The 20,097-nt window shown below is 44.8% G+C and overlaps 1 protein-coding gene across 1 annotated transcript; it reads right to left on the bottom strand.

Annotated features, from left to right (window-relative positions):
• Positions 1-6,631: 6,631 nt before the first annotated feature.
• LOC124805525 (mucin-4-like) lies at positions 6,632-7,411 on the bottom strand. The gene has a single exon (XM_047266093.1). It carries the CDS (start codon positions 7,409-7,411, stop codon positions 6,632-6,634), a length of 780 nt encoding a protein of 259 aa, XP_047122049.1.
• Between the last annotated feature and the right edge of the window lie 12,686 nt (positions 7,412-20,097).

The following is a 20,097-nucleotide window of genomic DNA, read 5'->3' as shown; positions in this document are numbered from 1 at the left end:
CTGCCAGTACCTCGTCTCCTACCTTCCAAACTTTACAGAAGCTCTCCTGCGAACCTTGCAGAACTAGCACTCCTGAAAGAAAGGATATTGCGGAGACATGGCTTAGCCACAGCCTGGGGGACGTTTCCAGAATGAGATTTTCACTCTGCAGCGGAGTGTGCGCTGGTATGAAACTTCCTGGCAGATTAAAACTGTGTGCCCGACCGAGACTCGAACTCGGGACCTTTGCCTTTCGCGGACAAGTGCTCGACCATCTGAGCTACCGATGCACGGCTCACGCCCGGTACTCACAGCTTTACTTCTGCCAGCACCTCGTCTCCTACCTTCCAAACTTTACAGAAGCTCTCCTGCGAACCTTGCAGAACTAGCACTCCTGACAGAAAGGATATTGCGGAGACATGGCTTACCCACAGCCTGGGGGATGTTTCCAGAATGAGATTTTCACTCTGCACTGGAGTGTGCGCTGGTATGAAACTTCCTGGCAGATTAAAACTGTGTGCCCGACCGAGACTCGAGCTCGGGACCCTTGCCTTTTGCGGGCAAGTGCTCTACCATCTGAGCTACCGAAGCACGGCTCACGCCCGGTACTTACAGCTTTACGTCTGCCAGTACCTCGTCTCCTACCTGCCAAACTTTACAGAAGCTCTCCTGCGAACCTTGCAGAACTAGCACTCCTGAAAGAAAGGATATTGCGGAGACATGGCTTAGCCACAGCCTGGGGGACGTTTCCAGAATGAGAGAGAAGTTTATAGCTCAGTGTGAAACGACGTCACTCACTGCACACACCTCACACCTTTATTTTCCTGACATTTTACGCCGTTCCCTTAAACCGCGGAGAAGCAAACTTTTGTAAATTTTAAGTCGGTGTGGCGGCAGCACTAAGGGTAAACATGGTAAGGTGGATTTCATAGCACAGACGTAACGGCGTTACGAACAGAACACTTTTTAATTTACATGTTTAATATCTTGCACCGTTTCGTTAAAACGTGCAAAAGGAGATCTTAGTAAATTCTTGCTCCGCTTGGTGGCAGCGCAAAGAAAAGTAAACTCTACAGTGAGAGAATTTATACAACCTCCAGAACTGTACCAGTTAAATATTAGTGCTAAATTATACGCGGTGTTTTTCAACTCCTATTTTGTTCTTCTGTGGGTTTCTAGTGGGAACTTATTAGATAAACGATAGCCGGTCTCCGCTTCAACCTGTCCTTTACGCTCGCCAATTTTTGCCTTCTCGGCCCGGCTTCTCCTCCTTTAAAAGAGAATGTAACATGATGATGTGGAAACGCGCTTCTTCTGACCGACAAACTAAGTATGCCCCTTCTGCGGCCTTTGTTTGCAACATGGCTTGAATAAAAATAAATGTAAATTCCATTGTGAAGGTATTCGCATAACTATTATGGAAACGTAACTGCATCTATAACTTTCTTTCTCCGTGGTGGTAAAACGGAAAGAAGCAAACTCATTATTGCTGATAAGTAAAATTCTCTTCTTCAGAAGGTAATGAATTAAAGTAGGCTACTGCTGCTTGATTTTACACATAAATAACATAAATATGTCTTCCTGTGAAAAGAAGGAATGAAAGAAAGAAACTAAATAAAGGGTGGATACCAGTTTCATCACTGTGTCGTATGCTTCCCTCAGAACAAAGTAATATATACATATAGGCTTAACTGGTCTATATTGATGATCTTCTGTGATTACATGGTGTTGGATATCCTCCTCTTGCTACGTGAAATGCAACCTTGTACCACAAAGCATTCGTCTAATAAACGAAATGCTTCGGTGGATCATGTAAATTACGCACTTCTATTGGTTACACTATTGTTTTAGTTTAAAAATTTGCGTAGTTTTCTTTGTATTTTTAGTACACATCAACTTCTGGTGCTCAGTTGTCCTATACCCAGAAGTCCTCCCTATTGCTTGATTCTTTTGTTAGGATGTAATGCATCGTTTGGCCTTTCAACCAGTTGATTACGTTTCGTTTTGTTTTAGAATAAGGTATACTGTCAGGGTTTAAAAATTCGGCTGGCGTAACGGCGATGGGCGTAGTTCTGCTGACGCTCGCTATCTTTTGTCTTATGTAGAGCCATATGTCTTTTACCTTGTCACACAACAATCTATGCTCTTCGGTATCTGGTATATTACATAATGTACACAGCGGTGACTCGGCCAATCGATTAGAGTGCAGTTTAGAGTTCGTCGTAATTTTCCAGTTTACATCATAGTACCAGGTCGATCTAACATACACTCCTGGAAATTGAAATAAGAACGCCGTGAATTCATTGTCCCAGGAAGGGGAAACTTTATTGACACATTCCTGGGGTCAGATACATCACATGATCACACTGACAGAACCACAGGCACATAGACACAGGCAACAGAGCATGCACAATGTCGGCACCAATACAGTGTATATCCACCTTTCGCAGCAATGCAGGCTGCTATTCTCCCATGGAGACGATCGTAGAGATGCTGGATGTAGTCCTGTGGAACGGCTTGCCATGCCATTTCCACCTGGCGCCTCAGTTGGACCAGCGTTCGTGCTGGACGTGCAGACCGCGTGAGACGACGCTTCATCCAGTCCCAAACATGCTCAATGGGGGACAGATCCGGAGATCTTGCTGGCCAGGGTAGTTGACTTACACCTTCTAGAGCACGTTGGGTGGCCCGGGATACATGCGGACGTGCATTGTCCTGTTGGAACAGCAAGTTCCCTTGCCGGTCTAGGAATGGTAGAACGATGGGTTCGATGACGGTTTGGATGTACCGTGCACTATTCAGTGTCCCCTCGACGATCACCAGTGGTGTACGGCCAGTGTAGGAGATCGCTCCCCACACCATGACGCCGGGTGTTGGCCCTGTGTGCCTCGGTCGTATGCAGTCCTGATTGTGGCGCTCACCTGCACGGCGCCAAACACGCATACGACCATCATTGGCACCAAGGCAGAAGCGACTCTCATCGCTGAAGACGACACGTCTCCATTCGTCCCTCCATTCACGCCTGTCGCGACACCACTGGAGGCGGGCTGCACGATGTTGGGGCGTGAGCGGAAGACGGCCTAACGGTGTGCGGGACCGTAGCCCAGCTTCATGGAGACGGTTGCGAATGGTCCTCGCCGAAACCCCAGGAGCAACAGTGTCCCAAATTTGCTGGGAAGTGGCGGTGCGGTCCCCTACGGCACTGCGTAGGATCCTACGGTCTTGGCGTGCATCCGTGCGTCGCTGCTGTCCGGTCCCAGGTCGACAGGCACGTGCACCTTCCGCCGACCACTGGCGACAGCATCGATATACTGTGGAGACCTCACGCCCCACGTGTTGAGCAATTCGGCGGTACGTCCACCCGGCCTCCCGCATGCCCACTATACGCCCTCGCTCAAAGTCCGTCAACCGCACATACGGTTCACGTCCACGCTGTCGCGGCATGCTACCAGTGTTAAAGACGGCGATGGAGCTCCGTATGCCACGGCAAACTGGCTGACACTGACGGCGGCGGTGCACAAATGCTGCGCAGCTAGCGCCATTCGACGGCCAACACCGCGGTTCCTGGTGTGTCCGCTGTGCCATGCGTGTGATCATTGCTTGTACAGCTCTCTCGCAGTGTCCGGAGCAAGTATGGTGGGTCTGACGCACCGGTGTCAATGTGTTCTTTTTTCCATTTCCAGGAGTGTACGTTGGCGTGTTCCGGCAGTGAACATTTTGCCATTTTGTTTCCCAGTTATAACTAGGATACTTTTGTTCTACGTTGTTTCTGGGTTTGTCTTTCATCAAGTTATTGTAAAGTTCTTTCACTTTCATGATGTCTTTTTCAGGGCTCCTTGCCTGTATGTAGCTGTATTCCGCTAAAAAGTATTTCATGTGGTATAGTCCGTTGGGTATGTGTTGGACATTTATAGGTGCACTGATGCCATCAGGAGCAATTTCATTTAAAAATGTGCAGCAAGGGTGCCACGTGGTTCCTTCCATTGTTTGTATGTGGTTGTAAGGTATAAGGCTTGCGCTTTTTGCTGATATCAGTGAGATTTAACCCACCGCATTTCGTAGGGAGCATCAGAATGTCGTATTTGACTTTGAAAATATGACCGCGGCTGACAAAATGTCCTAGTGCAGATGCGATACTTTTCGACAAGGGCGCAGGTGGTGGCAGAACTTGTGCTACGTAATTGACTTAGGGTGTGATATATAAATTTGTCACCATTACTTTCTGAAGTACATCGAGTTTCCCAATACTATGTGCTTGTACAGAGGCGCGTATGCTGTTAAGTAATTTTCGATAATTCGCAGGAATAGTGTGCTTGATATTTCTTTTCAAATCTATGCCGAGACATTTCATGGTTACAAGCTCGCGTAACAGACCCTGCGTTTCCGCCCCAATTCCACGGCCGATGTTGAAAATCCCCGACTTTGTTCTATTTAGTTTTGCACCGGATGCCTGTTCATATTTTGTTACTGTTTGTAGTGCGCACTCTACTTCAGTGCCATTCACGACTAAGAAGCCAACATCATCAGCGTATGCCTTGCACACGATCTTTTCTCCATGTATTTGTAGCCCTTGTAGATGTTTCATAAGAGAGGCAAGCAGGGGCTCGTTGGCGATGGCGAAGAGTGCCATTGACATTGGACACCCTTGCCTAATGGAGCTGGTGACGTCAATCGGGCGGCTAATGTGCCCATTGATGACAAGTCTGGCTGAGTTGTTTGTTAATGTATTTCTTACTACTGCAATGAATCTAGGAGGGAAGCCCATCGCGCCCATGGTCCGAAGGAGAAAACGATGATTTACCCTGTCGAATGCTTCATGAAAGTCGAGTGAGATGAGTGCACATTTAATTTTGCAGACGTTGGCCGTTGAGATTAGGTCTCTGTAATCACAAAGGGTCTGGAGAATTCTCCTATCTTTGCCCACACTTGTTTGATAAGGGCCAGTGACGCTGGTCATTGTGGTTTCCAGCCTGCGACCGAGGATGAGGGCAAAAATTTTGTAATCGCTGTTTAAAAGCGTAATTGGCCTCCGAGCGCTTACAGTTTTCGTGTTGGTCGTTTTTGGCACTAACACTACGAGTCCCTCACGAAATTCTTTCGGGATGTCATTTTCAGGGTTTAGTAGTTCGTTGCAGGTGAGAGTTAACTTGGCTTTTACGAGGTCACTAAATTTGCGATAAAATTCTGCCGGAATTCCATCTGCCCCTGGAGCCTTATTTTTCATGCTTCCATATATAGCTTATTCGACATCTTCTTCAGTCACTTCCGAGATGAGAGTTTGTGCTTCCGCGTGGCGTACTTTGCCCTGGAGGTTGATCGTTAACTCGTCTTGAAGCTATTCGTCAACTGGTTGACTGGACATTACGGATTCAAAATGCTGTACGATTGCCACTTTAATCTCTCTTTGCTTCGTCAGCTTCCTTCCATTATCAGTTATTATTTCAGAGAATATCTTGCGAGACGCCCTTTTGCTCTCACGAATGACATGATAAATGGAAGTGACCTCGTGCTGTGCTATATTCTGGGCACGCGACGGTATTTGGTAGCCTTCCAGTTGTTTACGCCGAAGAGCCAAAATTTTTGCTTTAATTTTGTTAATTCTTACGTAGTTGTCCACAACTGTTGCATCGGACTTGTACAAATCCCTTAGACACTGAAAGTAGTATTTTATAGTTGATTTGTACCAAAAGTTTTTGTCTTTTGAGTAATTTATGAAAAACCTCCGTAATTTAGGTTTGGCATGTTTTAGCCACCAGTCAGTGCCAGAGTTGTACGAGCTAAATTTGCTTTCACACTCTCTCCATAACATGTAAAATGCCTCCTGACAAGCTTGGGCTTCCAGATGTGACACGTTGAGCTTCCATGTGCCTCTACCTCGGTAGGTCTCTTGTTTTTACAGATTGATTGTGCATATGTACGCAGCATGATCCGAGAAAACAGTAGGCCATATTTCGGACTGCAAAATGAGGTGTTTCAAATTATGAGTTACATATATCCTGTCTAGACGGCTCGCCAAGTGACTTGTAGTGTCGGTGAAACCAGGGGCTGCCCCGTGCATATGCTCCCATGAGTCTATTAGTCTTAGGTCGTTAACTATACGTTCCAGTTGAGTACAGTTGTTGAAATTGGGAGTTTGGTCTTTGGCATGCAAAGCACAGTTAATATCTCCTCCCAGGATAAGGTGTTCATATCGAGTTCCAATTAGTGGGACAACTTCTTCTTTAAAGAACTCCGCTCTGTGGTGCCTGTTGCTGGATCCTGAAAGGGCATATACGTTAATGACTCGTATTTTGTTTATTGTGGCCGCTATGCCTTTACTGTTTGGTAGTTTTACCACATCTTGGACTACTATGCCCTCCTTTGCGTGCAGAGCTGTGCCCATTTCCGTTGCATGCCCTGGGTTTATAATAGCGTTGAAGCCAGGTACATTACCGAGCTCAATGTCCGTCACATCTTGTAAAAGGATAATGTCACTGTCAGAAGCATATATAAAATTTTTTAAGTTCTGTAATTAAAAGGAACGATGAATCTTATTAAGGTTTACTGTAGCGATCTTGTACGCTTGTATGTCAGACATTGTTGGTTCTACTTGATCAAACTTTAAACAACATTCTTCCGTTTTGTCTCTCAAGCGTCAGCTATAATACTAATTTTAATAATATTCACCGGTAGCAAAAGTTTCGGTGGTGCGTTCTTGGTCTTTAGAAATTTCGTTCACGGAGACGTTTTCGTTGAACAAATCAGACTCCTTTGGGGCTGGAGTACAGTCTGTTTTAGTTTCTGAAACTTCTGTCATTTCTTCATCCGCATTGTTATGATCGCTTTCGTCTGCCCAGCTGGTTGACGTTGTGGTCGTGGGTTGGACGAGTGAATCTTCAGGAGAGTGACTCGCTTCTTGAGGGTGGGTGTATACTTTCTTTGTTAGCTTTCCTTGGACGTCCCGTTTCTCCAGCGCAGAAGGGGAACGCTCCTCAGAAACTGGTGGCACTTTCGTGTTGCCAGCCATCTGTTGGCTTAAGCTACTACCTATTTCCTTTGCCTTTTGTCGGAGTGTAGGAGCTGTCTCCTCTGCACCTATGCATGCCAGCCGGCGTTTCTTTTTTTTTTTGTTTTGTTTTTTTTTTTTTTTTGGAGAATTGCCTCTCGACGGACTTTCTTCAGTATCCAAGTTAGTTTCGCTTCCCTGCAAGGTGTGTCGGTCTTCAACTTCCTGCCGATCTGCTGCCTTAATAGTTGCAGGTGCCTGTTTCGGTGGAACTTCAACTGTTTCCGTAGATTGGCGGGACTCTTGTAGGTCGTCAGCTATGACGGCACTGACGTCCATCGGAATTTCAGTGTCTGGAGAATTTGTATTAGCACAAGATTCTGGGGCTGAGGAAGCAGTCGGCCGTTCGCGTGCCACGGCCGCGTAAGTTCCAGGCAGTGTTGTCATCGCCGGTGGCCTGTCGGCCTCGCCGGCCGGCAGCTGTGCAACGCGCCACTGTATACATTCTGCGCGAACCTGCTCAGGCTTGTTACAGGCGGCACAGGTTCGCGTTTGGTCGTCATAAATTACAATCCCTTTATATCCGCAGACATTGATGTACGACGGGATGTGCTTTTGTAACTCTACTCGAAGCTGCCGTACTCCAATTAGTACTGGGAATTTATGCGCGCTTGACCATTTCTCGGCAAAGGTGCTGAGCACTTTCCCGAAGGGTGAAATTACGGCATTAATTTGGTCTGTTGAAATCTCAAAGGGCAACTCGAAGATTCGAACTATGCGAATGCCAAAACCAGCATGTGCTACGGTGACTTCACTAACGTTTCCATCTGAGTACTTAAATTTCATGACAACTCCGGAAGACTCAACTATTTTCTCACACAACTCGGAACTACGCATTTTAGCAAGCACGACACAAGCAACAATCGACAGGTGGATCCCGATGATATCATTAAAGGAGAGCTTCACATCTTCTTCTAACCAATTCTCTACTTCAAACGACTTAGGTCTGGCATATCGAGAATCAAAGGAAAGTTTCAACGTATCTTTTCGACTTGATTGAGCCATCACTGCATACTACTCATTACTTCCCGAAGTGTTCCGTAAACAGAGCTTTAAGTTGCAGCAAACACAAGACTTACCACGCGGAAGCACAGACGGCGCAGCGCACACCACACTACGTCCTACCTCCACGCCGTCCGCCGGCGAACGGACCAGAGCACAACGGTTAACAGCGCTGTACGAACTACTCATATTAAGTGCCCTCCCCAGCACAAGCTTAAATTCACATTTTCTGCTTATTTTCTCTTATACTGTCACTACTGCCAGGGTTCTCCGCCATTGACACATCTTATGATTACAATTTTCCCTGAATCATTTAAGTCTCTTCTTTATCTGCGATAATGATTGAAGCAGCTTGTGTTCGGGAGGGTGTTCTACTTGGGTAGTTGGTGAAGCAATATTAACCATAGTACCGTGGTGGTGTAATGGTTAGCATTTCTGCCAACCAAGCAAAAAGACCCGAACTCGAGTCCTGGCTGCAAAACAATCTTTTAATCAATTTCTTCAGCTTCAGTCATTATCGCTGATAAAGAAGTGACTTGAATATATCAGGAAAGAATATTATTATAAGATCTTAGTTGACCGAGTTTTGATAAAGTAGCGATATCCGGAAATGTATCATTTGGATAACAAAGAAATAGCAAGATCAGATCACTTTCAAGTCTCCCGTTTCACGATACACAAACAAACTGAAATGAGGAAGCCATTGTGCGTCTCTGTTGTGGTTACGAGATAACATTCCGTTTTTATCCTAATAAAACGACTGCAGCAAGAAACTGATACGTTGGAAACTACGCTACTGTGATGGTCCACAGATACACCGCACTCTCGACATTTAAGATGACGTCCTTCGTCACGTACTAGACAACCCGAAGACGACTACTTGAAACACTGCCTTCTATAGAGGACTCAGGTGGAATCTCATTGGCCATACTGAGTGTACTGTTAAGTAGGAATTTTGAAAATGATGAAAAGAAGACTGAAGTGTAATATGCCATAGACAGCGCAGTTATTAGAGAGGAGCACAATAAAAACGATGGGGAAGGAAATCGGCTATGCCATTTCCAGAGGAACCATCCCGACGTCTACCTGGAGGTATTTAGTAAAAACATGGGAAACATAAATGAGGACAGGCGGACGAGGATTTGAACCAACATCCACCCGAATGCAACTCCAGTGTGCTAACCACTGCGCCACATATTGTGGTAGTTTCGAAAGTGATCTTATCTTCAAACTAACTGTACATTCAAACGGTATGTTTCCGAGCTTGATTCCTTATCCAGACTTTATCTGCTACGCGCACTCAACATGCCCAAAATGGGCCCCTCCCGCTGGAGGTTCAAGTCCTCCCTCGGGGCCTGGGCGTGTGTGTTGTTCTTAGCGTAAGTTAGATTAAGTTAGTTTAAGTAGTGCGTAATTCTAGGGACCGATGACCTCATCAACTTAGTCGCTTAGGAATTTACACACATTTGAATATTTTTGCACTACAATGCTGTAACAGGAATTGTGAAACATTCTGTAAAATGCGTGACTCAAAATATGGGATATTTTGTGAACACTGCCTGTTAGGTGGTGCCGAACGACATACAAAATGTTGGTCGCACTGCCTTCCTATCTAGTAAACAGTAAGCATCTCAGGGTGTACAGCGTGCATCTGTGGTAATTGTCTATTACGGGAATGGGGTCCGCCCTTGGTGGATGAGTGGTCAGTGTGACAGACTGTCAATCGTAAGGGCCCGGGTTCGATTCCCGGCTGGGTCGGAGATTTTCTCCGCTCAGGGACTGGGTGTTGTCCTAATCATCATCATCATTTCATCCCCATCAACGCGCAAGTCGCCAAAGGGGCATCAAATCGAAAGGCTTGCACCAGGGGGCGGTCTACCCGACGGGAGGCCCTCGTCACACGCCATTTTTTTATTTACGAGAATGGAAGTGTGGACGCCGCGCGTCGAGAATTTCGGTGTCATACCAACATCGAACTGCATGGTCGTGTTCCCTCAGCGCATGCACTCATCATCTGGGTCCAAAATTTTGAAGTAACGGATTCCTCTTGGAAGAAGCAATCTGCGGGGAGACCCGAACCGCTAGCACGGGAGAGAATATGGATTCTGTGCGAACAGCTTTCACAAGTTGCCCACAGCGTCCTACTCTATGTCACACAGAGGCTCTACAGATGCATAGTTCTACGAATATTGAACTTGGATGTGAAGTTTCACCCGTACGAGGAACAGATCGTTCATCACGTTCCGCTAATACGTAGAGAACATGCTGAACACATGTTAGCAAAAGAGCAGGAAGACAACAATTTCAATGAGAACCTGTGTTTTCCGGACGAAGCTAACTTTCCTCCCAGTGACTTTGTCAACACAAGGAATTTTCGCCGTTGGTCTCACGAAAATCTGCGTCATCTACACGGACCCCATCACCCAGCAGCAAGTACGCATCTATCTTTGGGAATTCTGACCACCGCTACAACTACTTTATATTTCCTCGGCATATCTACGTGCAGGACAGAACTACGTATCACACAGTCACAGTGTACATACGTGGTTCGAAGAGCATCAAGACTAGTTCACTGTACTCCCCTGGGCCACCAAACTTCCCGCAAGTAAACCAAATCCAATATCTGTGGGACCACTTCAATTGGGGCGTAGGCGCCATGGATCCTCAACCAAGAAACTTAGCACAGCTGGTTACGGCATTGAAGCCGGCATGGCTCCACGTCCTTGTCCGTACCTTCCAGAACCTCACCGACACTCTTCCTGCACCCGTCGCAGCGGCTCCCACTGCGAAGGATGGCTGTTCAGTCTTTCCACCGGTTGTCACACTGATGTCACTGAACAGTGTACAATAGTCGAAGAATGACAGTGGGAAGCAGTAGTTAAGAGGGTAGGGTTGTAGTGTATCCCAGGTGTTATTCAATTTGCACATTCATCAAGGGAATTAAAGATCGCGAAAAGGAATAGAAGAAAGCTGAGGCTGGCTAGCGACTGTATAGCACCCAGCACAAAACATTTCATAGGGGCAACAAGAAATACACCACTGGCCATTAAAATTCCTACGTCACGAAGATGACGTGCTACAGACACGAAATTTAACCGACAGGAAGAAGATCCTGTGATATGCAAATGATTAGCTGTTCAGTGCATTCACACAAGGTTGGCGCTATTGGCGACACCTACAACGTGCTGACATGTGGAAAGTTTCCAACCGATTTCTCATACACAAACAGCAGTTGACCGGCGTTGCCTGGTGAAACGTTGTTGCGACGCCTCGTGTAAGGGGGAGACATGCGTACCATCACGTATCCGACTTTGATAAAGGTCGGATTGTAGCCTACCGCGACTTGGGTTTATCGTATCGCGACATTGCTGTTCGCACTGGTCGAGATCCAACGACTATTAGCATAATATGGAATCGGTGCGTTCAGGAGGGTAATACGGAACGCCGTGCTGGATCTCAACGCCCTCGTGTCACTAGCAGTCGACATGAGAGGCATCTTATTCGCATGGCTGTAACGGATCGTGCAGCCACGGCTCGATCCCTGAGTGAACAGAAGGGGACGTTTGCAAGACAACAACCATCTGCACAACCATCTGACATTTTGCAGAAGCATGGACTATCAGCTTGGGGACCATGGCTGCGGTTAACCCCTGACGCTGCATCACAGACAGGAGCGCCTGCGATGGTGTACTCAACGACGAATCTGGGTGCGCGAATGGCAAAACGTAATTTTTTCGGATGAATCCAGGTTCACAATCATGATGGTGAAATCCGTGTTTGGCGACATCGCGGTGAACGCACATTGGAAGCGTGTATTTGTCATCGCCATACTGGCATATCACCCGGCTTGATGGTATGAGGGGCCATTGGTTACACGTCTCGATTACCTCTTGTTCGCACTGACGGCACTTTGAACAGTGGACGTTACATTTCAGATGTGTTGCGACCCGTGGCTCTACCCTTCATTCGATCCCTGCGAGCAGGCCGGCCGGGGTGGCCGAGCTGTTCTAGGCGCTACTGTCTGGAACCGCGCGACCGCTACGGTCGCAGGTTCGAATTCTGCTTCGGGTATGGATGTGTATGATGTCCTTTGGTTAGTTAGGTTTTTCTAAGATCTAGGGGACTGATGACCTAACAAGTTAAGTCCTATAGTGCTCAGAGCCATTAGAACCCTTTGAACCTGTGAGCAGGATAATGTACGACAGCATGTTTTAGGTCCTGTGTGGGCCTTTCTGGATACAGAAAATGTTCGACTGCAGCCCTGGCCATCACATTCTCCAGGTCTCTCACCAATTGAAAACGTCTGGTCAATGGTGGCCGACCAACTGGCTCGTCACAATAAGCCACTCACTACTCTTGATGAACTGTGGTATCATGTTGAAGCTGCATGGGCAGCTCTACCTGTACACGCCATCCAAGCTATGTTTGACTCAATGCCCAGGCGTATCAAGGCTGACATTACGGCCAGAGTTCATTGTTCTGGGTACTGATTTCTCAGGATATATTTACCCAAATTCCGTGAAAATGTAATAACAGTCAGTTCTCGTATAATATATTTGTCCAATGGATACCCGTTTATCATCTGCATTTCCTCTTGGTGTAGCAATTTTAATGGCCAGTAGAGTAATAAGTCTCCCACCCTTCCCTTTTGCACACTCTGTGCAAGCGACGTATCGTGCTTGGTGCAAGTAAGCCCATGTGTCATCAATACATATTAAATTCTTCGTACGCCCTGCTAGCATCACACTAAGGTCGCTACATCCAGGTGTCACAATATCTCCTCATTCCATAAACACCTTTCTACCTGAGAAGTTTTTAAAATGGTTCAAATTGTTCTGAGCACTATGGGATTTAACAGCTGAGGTCATCAGCCCCTAGAACTTAGGACTACTTAAACCTAACTAACCTAAGGACATCACACACATCCATGCCCGAGGCAGGATTCGAACCTGCGACCGTAGCGGTTTCGCAGTTCCAGACTGTAGGGCCCAGAAGTTTTTCAGTCAACATAAACTGAAGGAATGATTGCTCATACTTCCTGAGAATAAATCATTTCCCGACTATCTAAGTGTCGAGTACTCTTTCCCGACGAATACAGTCCATACTTTGATTAAAATAGCTTTTTGATTCACATTTCATGGAATTGGGTGGCGGGAGATAGCCTCCACATGTTTGCTGCGTTACCTGTAAAACAGGTGTATACAGAGCCCAGTCAAGCTCGGTTGGTTGCACACTGTCAACACTTCCTCCGTAACGCAAAGTGTCTGTCACAAACTTACTTTATTCCAGCAATAACATCATTTACACCAAACTTGCCAATACTTGTTTCGAAGTACGACCACTTCCTAGTCCTGTCAGGCAATAGGAGACCAGAGCTACCACACAAATTTCCAGTTCCGTCATTCTCTTCAATGTCAATGCACATATTCAAACAATATATCAGTCTGGCAATTAATGCTGTGAAAAACCTACCATTGTCCCCTTCCCTTGTGAAGTAAGGTCGATAAACTGATTACGAACTTACGCATTAGAGCTTTCATTGTAGCTCCTCTCTAAATCTTGCTTTTCCCTGCGTTACAAGAAGCCGTTACCTCGATAACCGTCAAAGAAATTTACAATAGAAGAGCAGAAAGTTTACAATGAAAATCTCCCAAAGGCCACCCGCCGCAAATCTAACTGGAAACGGCATCCATCTACGACTGTGGCAACACTCAAGCACCCTCAGAGAAACATAACGAAAAGGCGTGCTGACGCAGAAAGTTTGAGTTGCAGGCCCACTGTAATTGTCTCTGGCAATATACAGCTGAACTGTTTTATTACTCATTTATTTATACACCAGATTTCTTTCATTATTTAAGGCATGATTATTAGTATGCTGAAAATAAGGAGGCAATAACATTTTCTACTGTTCAGTCAGAACCAGTGATTCAGGAACTGGGCAAATTTGTGATGCATTTCTGAAGAGTAAATACCTATCACAAACATGATATCTGGTTAAAAATCTTACCGACTGACCTGAACATGCACGATTTATAACCCTCTAAAGGTAACGTTCCGGTTTATAGGCCCTCGAGACGCACAACTACTCTATCAGATGTAGACACAGCTGCGTAATGCGGAATTGACCATTAGAAGTTCGTAAGAGGAGCTCTCGCCATTATAAAATGTGGCGGGAAGAAGAGCGTTTTCCATAGGGAAGCTGTTACAGCAGAATGGGTCGTTCATGGGAGCTCACTGGCTTCGAAAGTTGACTGGTAGTTCAACGCCACCTGAGTAACGAATCCATTAGGGACATTTAAAAGCATCTGAAGCTGCGCATGTTGACTGTTGCTGTTCTTAATGTAGGTGGAAACCCTAAGGAGCAACAACAGGTAAACTAAGACCAGGCTAACTTCCTGTACTGACGGATAGGACCCTTCGAGAATTGCCGAGGATGTTTGTTGAAAATCGCTTGAAATGAGAGAATGAAATCATCGTGAGCTACAGTGACCGCGCGTAAGTAGTCAAAAACAGTGGAACAGAATGGTCGAGCAATTCTTCATAAGTCACAAACTTCTGTAGTGATTTGATGAAGCACCCTGTTCCCTGTGGAAACCCGATGGAAGTATTTGGCTGTGGAGGATGCGTAGATAACGTAACCAGCCATCATATGTAGTATCATCCGTGAAGTACGGAGGAGATGGTTTTCCGGAACGGCCGGCCTGTGTAGCCGAGCGGTTCTAGGCGCTTCAGTCCGGAACCGCGCTGCTCCTACGGTCGCAGGTTCGAATCCTGCCTCGGGCATGGATGTGTGTGATGTCCTTAGGTTAGTTAGGTTTACGTAGTTCTAAGTTCCAGGGGACTGATGACCTCAGATGTTAAGTCCGATATTGCTCAGAGCCATTTGAACCATTTTCCGGTATGGGGACGGAGGATATCAGCACATTTCAAGGTATTCGACACTGCGTAGAGCAGAGGAATGTTCGAAGATGAAATTGTTTGTATCAGTATGACCATGAATCATGTTATAATGCAACTTCCATGAGACACACAACATTTCTGAAATAGGTTGACCCGATCGGAGTCCAGACCTGAATCCAATGGATCACATTTGCAGTGGCGCCCGCAGGACTGAGAGTGGCGAAAGGGGAAGGTGGCAATGGAGGCAGTTGTTGCTAGTGAGATTTCATCTAGTTTAGTAATATGAATAGGAATCGGCAACTGCAGGGCCGAATATTTATCACCGAAAATATCCGGAAAAATGTCACTAAAATGACTTTAAAACGTAGATGAGATTACGCAAAAACAATGTAAAACGTATGTAGAATGAGTTACAAAATTCAATAGACTAGTGAAAATATTTGTAGGAGACTTGCACCGTAATTACAAGAAGGAAAATAAATATGAAATCTTTATACTTTCATTGAAGAAATTATATCCCTCAAAGATTTACGAAAATAAGTGTAATAATACCGTAGAACCTTTGCAGAATATGACAGTTAGCATCTGCAAATTCTTGCAAATGAGGGGACGTCTTCATGCTTATAAAGACAAGTTGTTCGTCAACCGTGTTTCAACATTTGATGAAACACCTAGAGCGTGCACTTTGATACTTTTCGTCAGTTTCAAAAGCAGATATAAAAAAATCTACACACAAGAATTCACAAATGAACATCACAGTTGGTACAAGATTCACACAAATCATCGAGATTTTAGTTTCAGTACCCATACCTGGTAAAGGATAACAACAGTAGGAGACGCCACGATGTTAGTAATTAGAAGGACAAACAATTTGTTTCAACTTTCGTCAGCTGTATTATTGCTTGTATCCTAAAGAAACCTGGCTTCCTCATTCAAGGGTACAGTAAAAGAATTAAAAGTTGTATCACAGACGGACATTAAATACAAATTTTTTGAAAAGTGAAGAGTACTCTTAAGAATGACATCATCCATGAAAAATTCAATACAGTACGCCACCGTTATGAGAAAACGCCAAAACTAAATGTACGTTCCTATAGAAAGAATATTGACGATTAGTACTTGTCATCAACACGTAGCTTATAAGAAAATAAAGCTTACATACCAATAAACACTGGCATCTGGTCTTTAGTAATACGCTATGTGATCAAAAGTGTCCGGACACCGACAAAAACAAACGTTTTTAATGTTACGTGCATTGTGCTGCCAAAAGTGGCAGGTACTCCATACCAGCGACCTCAGTAGTCATTAGACATCGTGAGAGAGCAGAATGGGGCGCTATGCGGAACTCACGGACTTCGAACGTGGTCAGGTGACTGGGTGTCGCTTGTGTCATCCGTCTGTACGCAAGATTTCCACACTCCTAAACCTCCCTAGGTCCACTGCTTCCGATGTGATAGTGAAGTGGAAACGTGAAGGGACACGTACAGCACAAAGGGGTACAGGCTGACCTCGTCTGTTGACTGTCAGAGACCGCCGACAGTGGAAGACGGTCGTAAGGTGTAATAGGGAGACATCTATCCAGAACATTACACGGGAATTCCAAACTGCATCAGGATGTACAGCAAGTATTATGACAGTTAGGCGGAAGGTGAGAAAACTGAGATTTTAAGGTCGTGCGCCTGCTCATAAGCCACACATCACGCCGGTAAATGCCAAACGACGCCTCGCTTTGTGTAAGGTGCGTAAACGTTGGGTGATTGAACAGTGGGAAAACGTTGTGTGGAGTGACGAATCACTGTATACAAATGGCGATCCCATGGCAGGGTGTGAGTATGGCGAATGCCCGGTGAACGATATCTGTCAGCGTGTTTAATGCCAACAGTAAAATTCGGAGGCGTTCGTGTCATGGTGTGGTCGTGTTTTTCATGGAGGCTTGTACCGCTTGTTGTTTTGCGTGGCACTATCACAGCACATGCCTACATTGATGTTTTAAGCACCTTCTTACTTCCCACTGTTGAATAGCAATTAGGGGATGGCGACTGCATCTTTTAACACTATCGAGCACCTGTTCATAATGCTCGGCCAATGGCGGAGTGGTTACAAGACAATAAAATCCCTGTAATGGACTGGCCTGCACAGAGTCCTGACCTGTATCCTATAGAACAACTTAGGGATGTTTTGGAACGCCGACTTCTTGCCATGCCTCACCGAGCGACATCGATACCTGTCCTCAGTGCATCACTGCATGAAGAATGGACTGCCCCTCACGAATAAATCTTTCAGCACCTGATTGAACGTATGCTTGCGAGAGTGCATGCTGTCATCAGGCCAACACCATACTGCATTCTTGCATTACTGATGAAGAGCGCCACGAACATGTCAGTCATTTTCAGCCAGGTGTTCGGATACTTTTAAGCACATCGTCTATGTACTGCTATACAGAGTCTTTGTTTAACGTTGTTAGCAAAAATCTCGGAATGTTCTAGCCAGTTTACTTCAGATTTTTACACGATACTCTAACAAACGTTCGGTCGGACGTAGGCTATATATTTTTAATATATAAAGTATGTAAATATATGTGTATACTATACAAAGGGAAAGAAAATATCTCGGAAATTTATTGACCGATTTACTTCAGATATCTATACGATAATGTAATGAACAGTGAAAGAATATCTTCTACATTTTTTCAATATATAGGATATATGTACATATGTATATAAAATACAGAGGGTAAGCGTAGTTAGTAGCAATCTAGAAAAATCTGGACCAATTTCCTTGAGATTCTTTAATGTTTCTGTCGAGTTTTGTTTTTATATTTGTGAGTATTCATATGCTATTTGAATATAATTAGATATTATTTTGGTATTGATTATTTTTCTTTTAGTTTAATATGGTTGAGTTTTTTAATTTGTGCTTTAATAATTACTGCTAGAGGTTCAGTTTATTTGAGTTCTTATCATTCAAATTTTTTTGTTTATATGGTTTTAATTTTAATGATTCTTATACCATACCATAATAAATAATTAAATAAATCTATGTTTCGCAGCGCGATTTCTCACATGCTAGCGATGCAGAAATATCTGTCACAACATTTCGTCTCTCGTATATTCCCGGCACTAAATAACCGTTAACAAACGGCAATCAGGCAACACTGTAATCACATGTGTGGTAACTACGTATGCCAGTAGAAATGGGTAACGCTGTGTAGTTGGTGCAGTGGATGCAAGATATCAATGGTTAGATTCTGGGTAGAAATGTTCTGTGTATATACCGTTGCTCATTAAATGTCAGTTTCATTCTGTCACATAGTGCTGCACTATAACCGCTTCTTCAGCCAGACATATCCGACATTTACGTAGTACAATGTTTTACAACGGTGAACATAATAAAAACGTGGTCAGGCAAGTCTGAAGTAGAAAGTAGAAACAAATGACCTGTCTTAGGAAAGAATAACAAAAACAAAAATAAATATCAATTTAGATATGGTAAGGTGACCGCACACGTAAATAGCTCAACACCTACTAATCATAAGATTTTTGAAATTCTTGAAAACACTGTTAGCGATCTTAAAATTAGTTAAAATTAAAATTTAAAACAGTCTTCATCGCAATCTTGTTACCGGTCACTCACTCCAAATAAAGAATATTTTAAGAAGACTGCGAACAAGACTGTTTAAAATTGTAGTTTTACCTACTAATCAATTTCACTACATGCAGTACGTCCGCTAAGATGTAACATATTAGCAACCATTGAAAATAATAATTTCCATATTAATGACCGTATGATGTTTACCAAAGAGTGTGTTGTCCTCAGAGCAGAGAATCAAGGTGACGCTCCTGCACGTACGAGTACAAACACTGCGGTACCCGCTGGATCATATAACTCTGGACTCATTACAACATGGATGGATCCCCAGATACAAGAGCAGAGTGAACACGAGCTTCCAGTTGATCCACATGTGTCGGCGGGATAGAACACCTATGATCCATCAAGTGTCTCCAAAGGAAGGAATTCAGGGGGTGTAGATTAGGTGAACGTGGAGGCCATGCAACTGGTCTTCCCCACCCGAGCCATTTCCCTGGAAATGTTGTGTCTGAATACCGCCGCACATTAATTTCGAAGTATGGAGGTGCACCATCATGTAAGTACCATAAACTCTGCCGAACATTAAGTGGAACATCTTTCAGTGACTCAGGCAATAGTTTTAGAGGAATTCAAGGCAGCTTTGTACAGTCAGCTGGTCAGGCTACAAGTACGAAATCAGATTCTTGTCTCCTAGTACTTCCGCCCAGATGCTGATGACAATGCGAACTTAATATCCACGGTCACGAGTGATGTGAGGGTTAACGCTACACCAACGCTGCTTCATCCGATTATATTACAGTGTTCATGAAGTCATCGTTCGCTTCCTGTTGTTGTCGGAACCAATCACAGAATTGCATCCACAGACGGCGGTCTGCACGTGTTCCGTTAAAGAATAACGACAGGGCAGCCACCGATGCTCGTGTAGTACGTGAACGACCGTGCGTTGCTATACACGGAGCTATGCTACGTGTACTTCGCTGGGGTTCTTGGTGTATAACTTACAGAATAGCTTCCCCACTAGCTGGAGTATGGCTAATCCGAGGACGACCTCTGTCACTAGATGGAGGAAGGAAAGAACCTCCCGAATGCGAAGCTCCAGACGACGAATCGTATTTTTATTTCGATGACGTAGACCAGGAGATCTAGCAGCATATTCACGAGAGGTAACATCTGTCCGGTAATCAAATACACCAAAGAGGTGAAGCATGCCTACTTCATCATCATTTGTGTATGACAAACGTCTGCCACACTGTTTTAGAATAACACAAGAAGAAAATAGGATATGTGCACTAATGAACGTGGAGTCTATTACGGGCACGTTATTCGACTACCAACTAGTCCCTGTCTGGTGGAAAGCGCATACAGTATAAACATTTAATTAGTCCCAGCGGGGCTGTTCTATTTAACGAGGATCACTTCTCTTACAGCTTTTTTTCTATATGACTCATACCGACACTGGTAACTGCGATACCTTCATTTTGGAATTACACTGTTTCCCTAACGGAGATGGATGTGATGTTTCCACATTTCATAAGAGTACGGCATCAAGATACAAAATAGTATACGTTTATAAGATTCAATGT

The sequence above is a fragment of the Schistocerca piceifrons genome, chromosome 7, assembly GCF_021461385.2.
Source record: "Schistocerca piceifrons isolate TAMUIC-IGC-003096 chromosome 7, iqSchPice1.1, whole genome shotgun sequence".
Classification (NCBI taxonomy): domain Eukaryota; kingdom Metazoa; phylum Arthropoda; class Insecta; order Orthoptera; family Acrididae; genus Schistocerca; species Schistocerca piceifrons.
The sequence above is the reverse complement of the archived record's forward strand: the minus strand, read 5'-3'. Positions and strand labels throughout refer to the sequence as shown.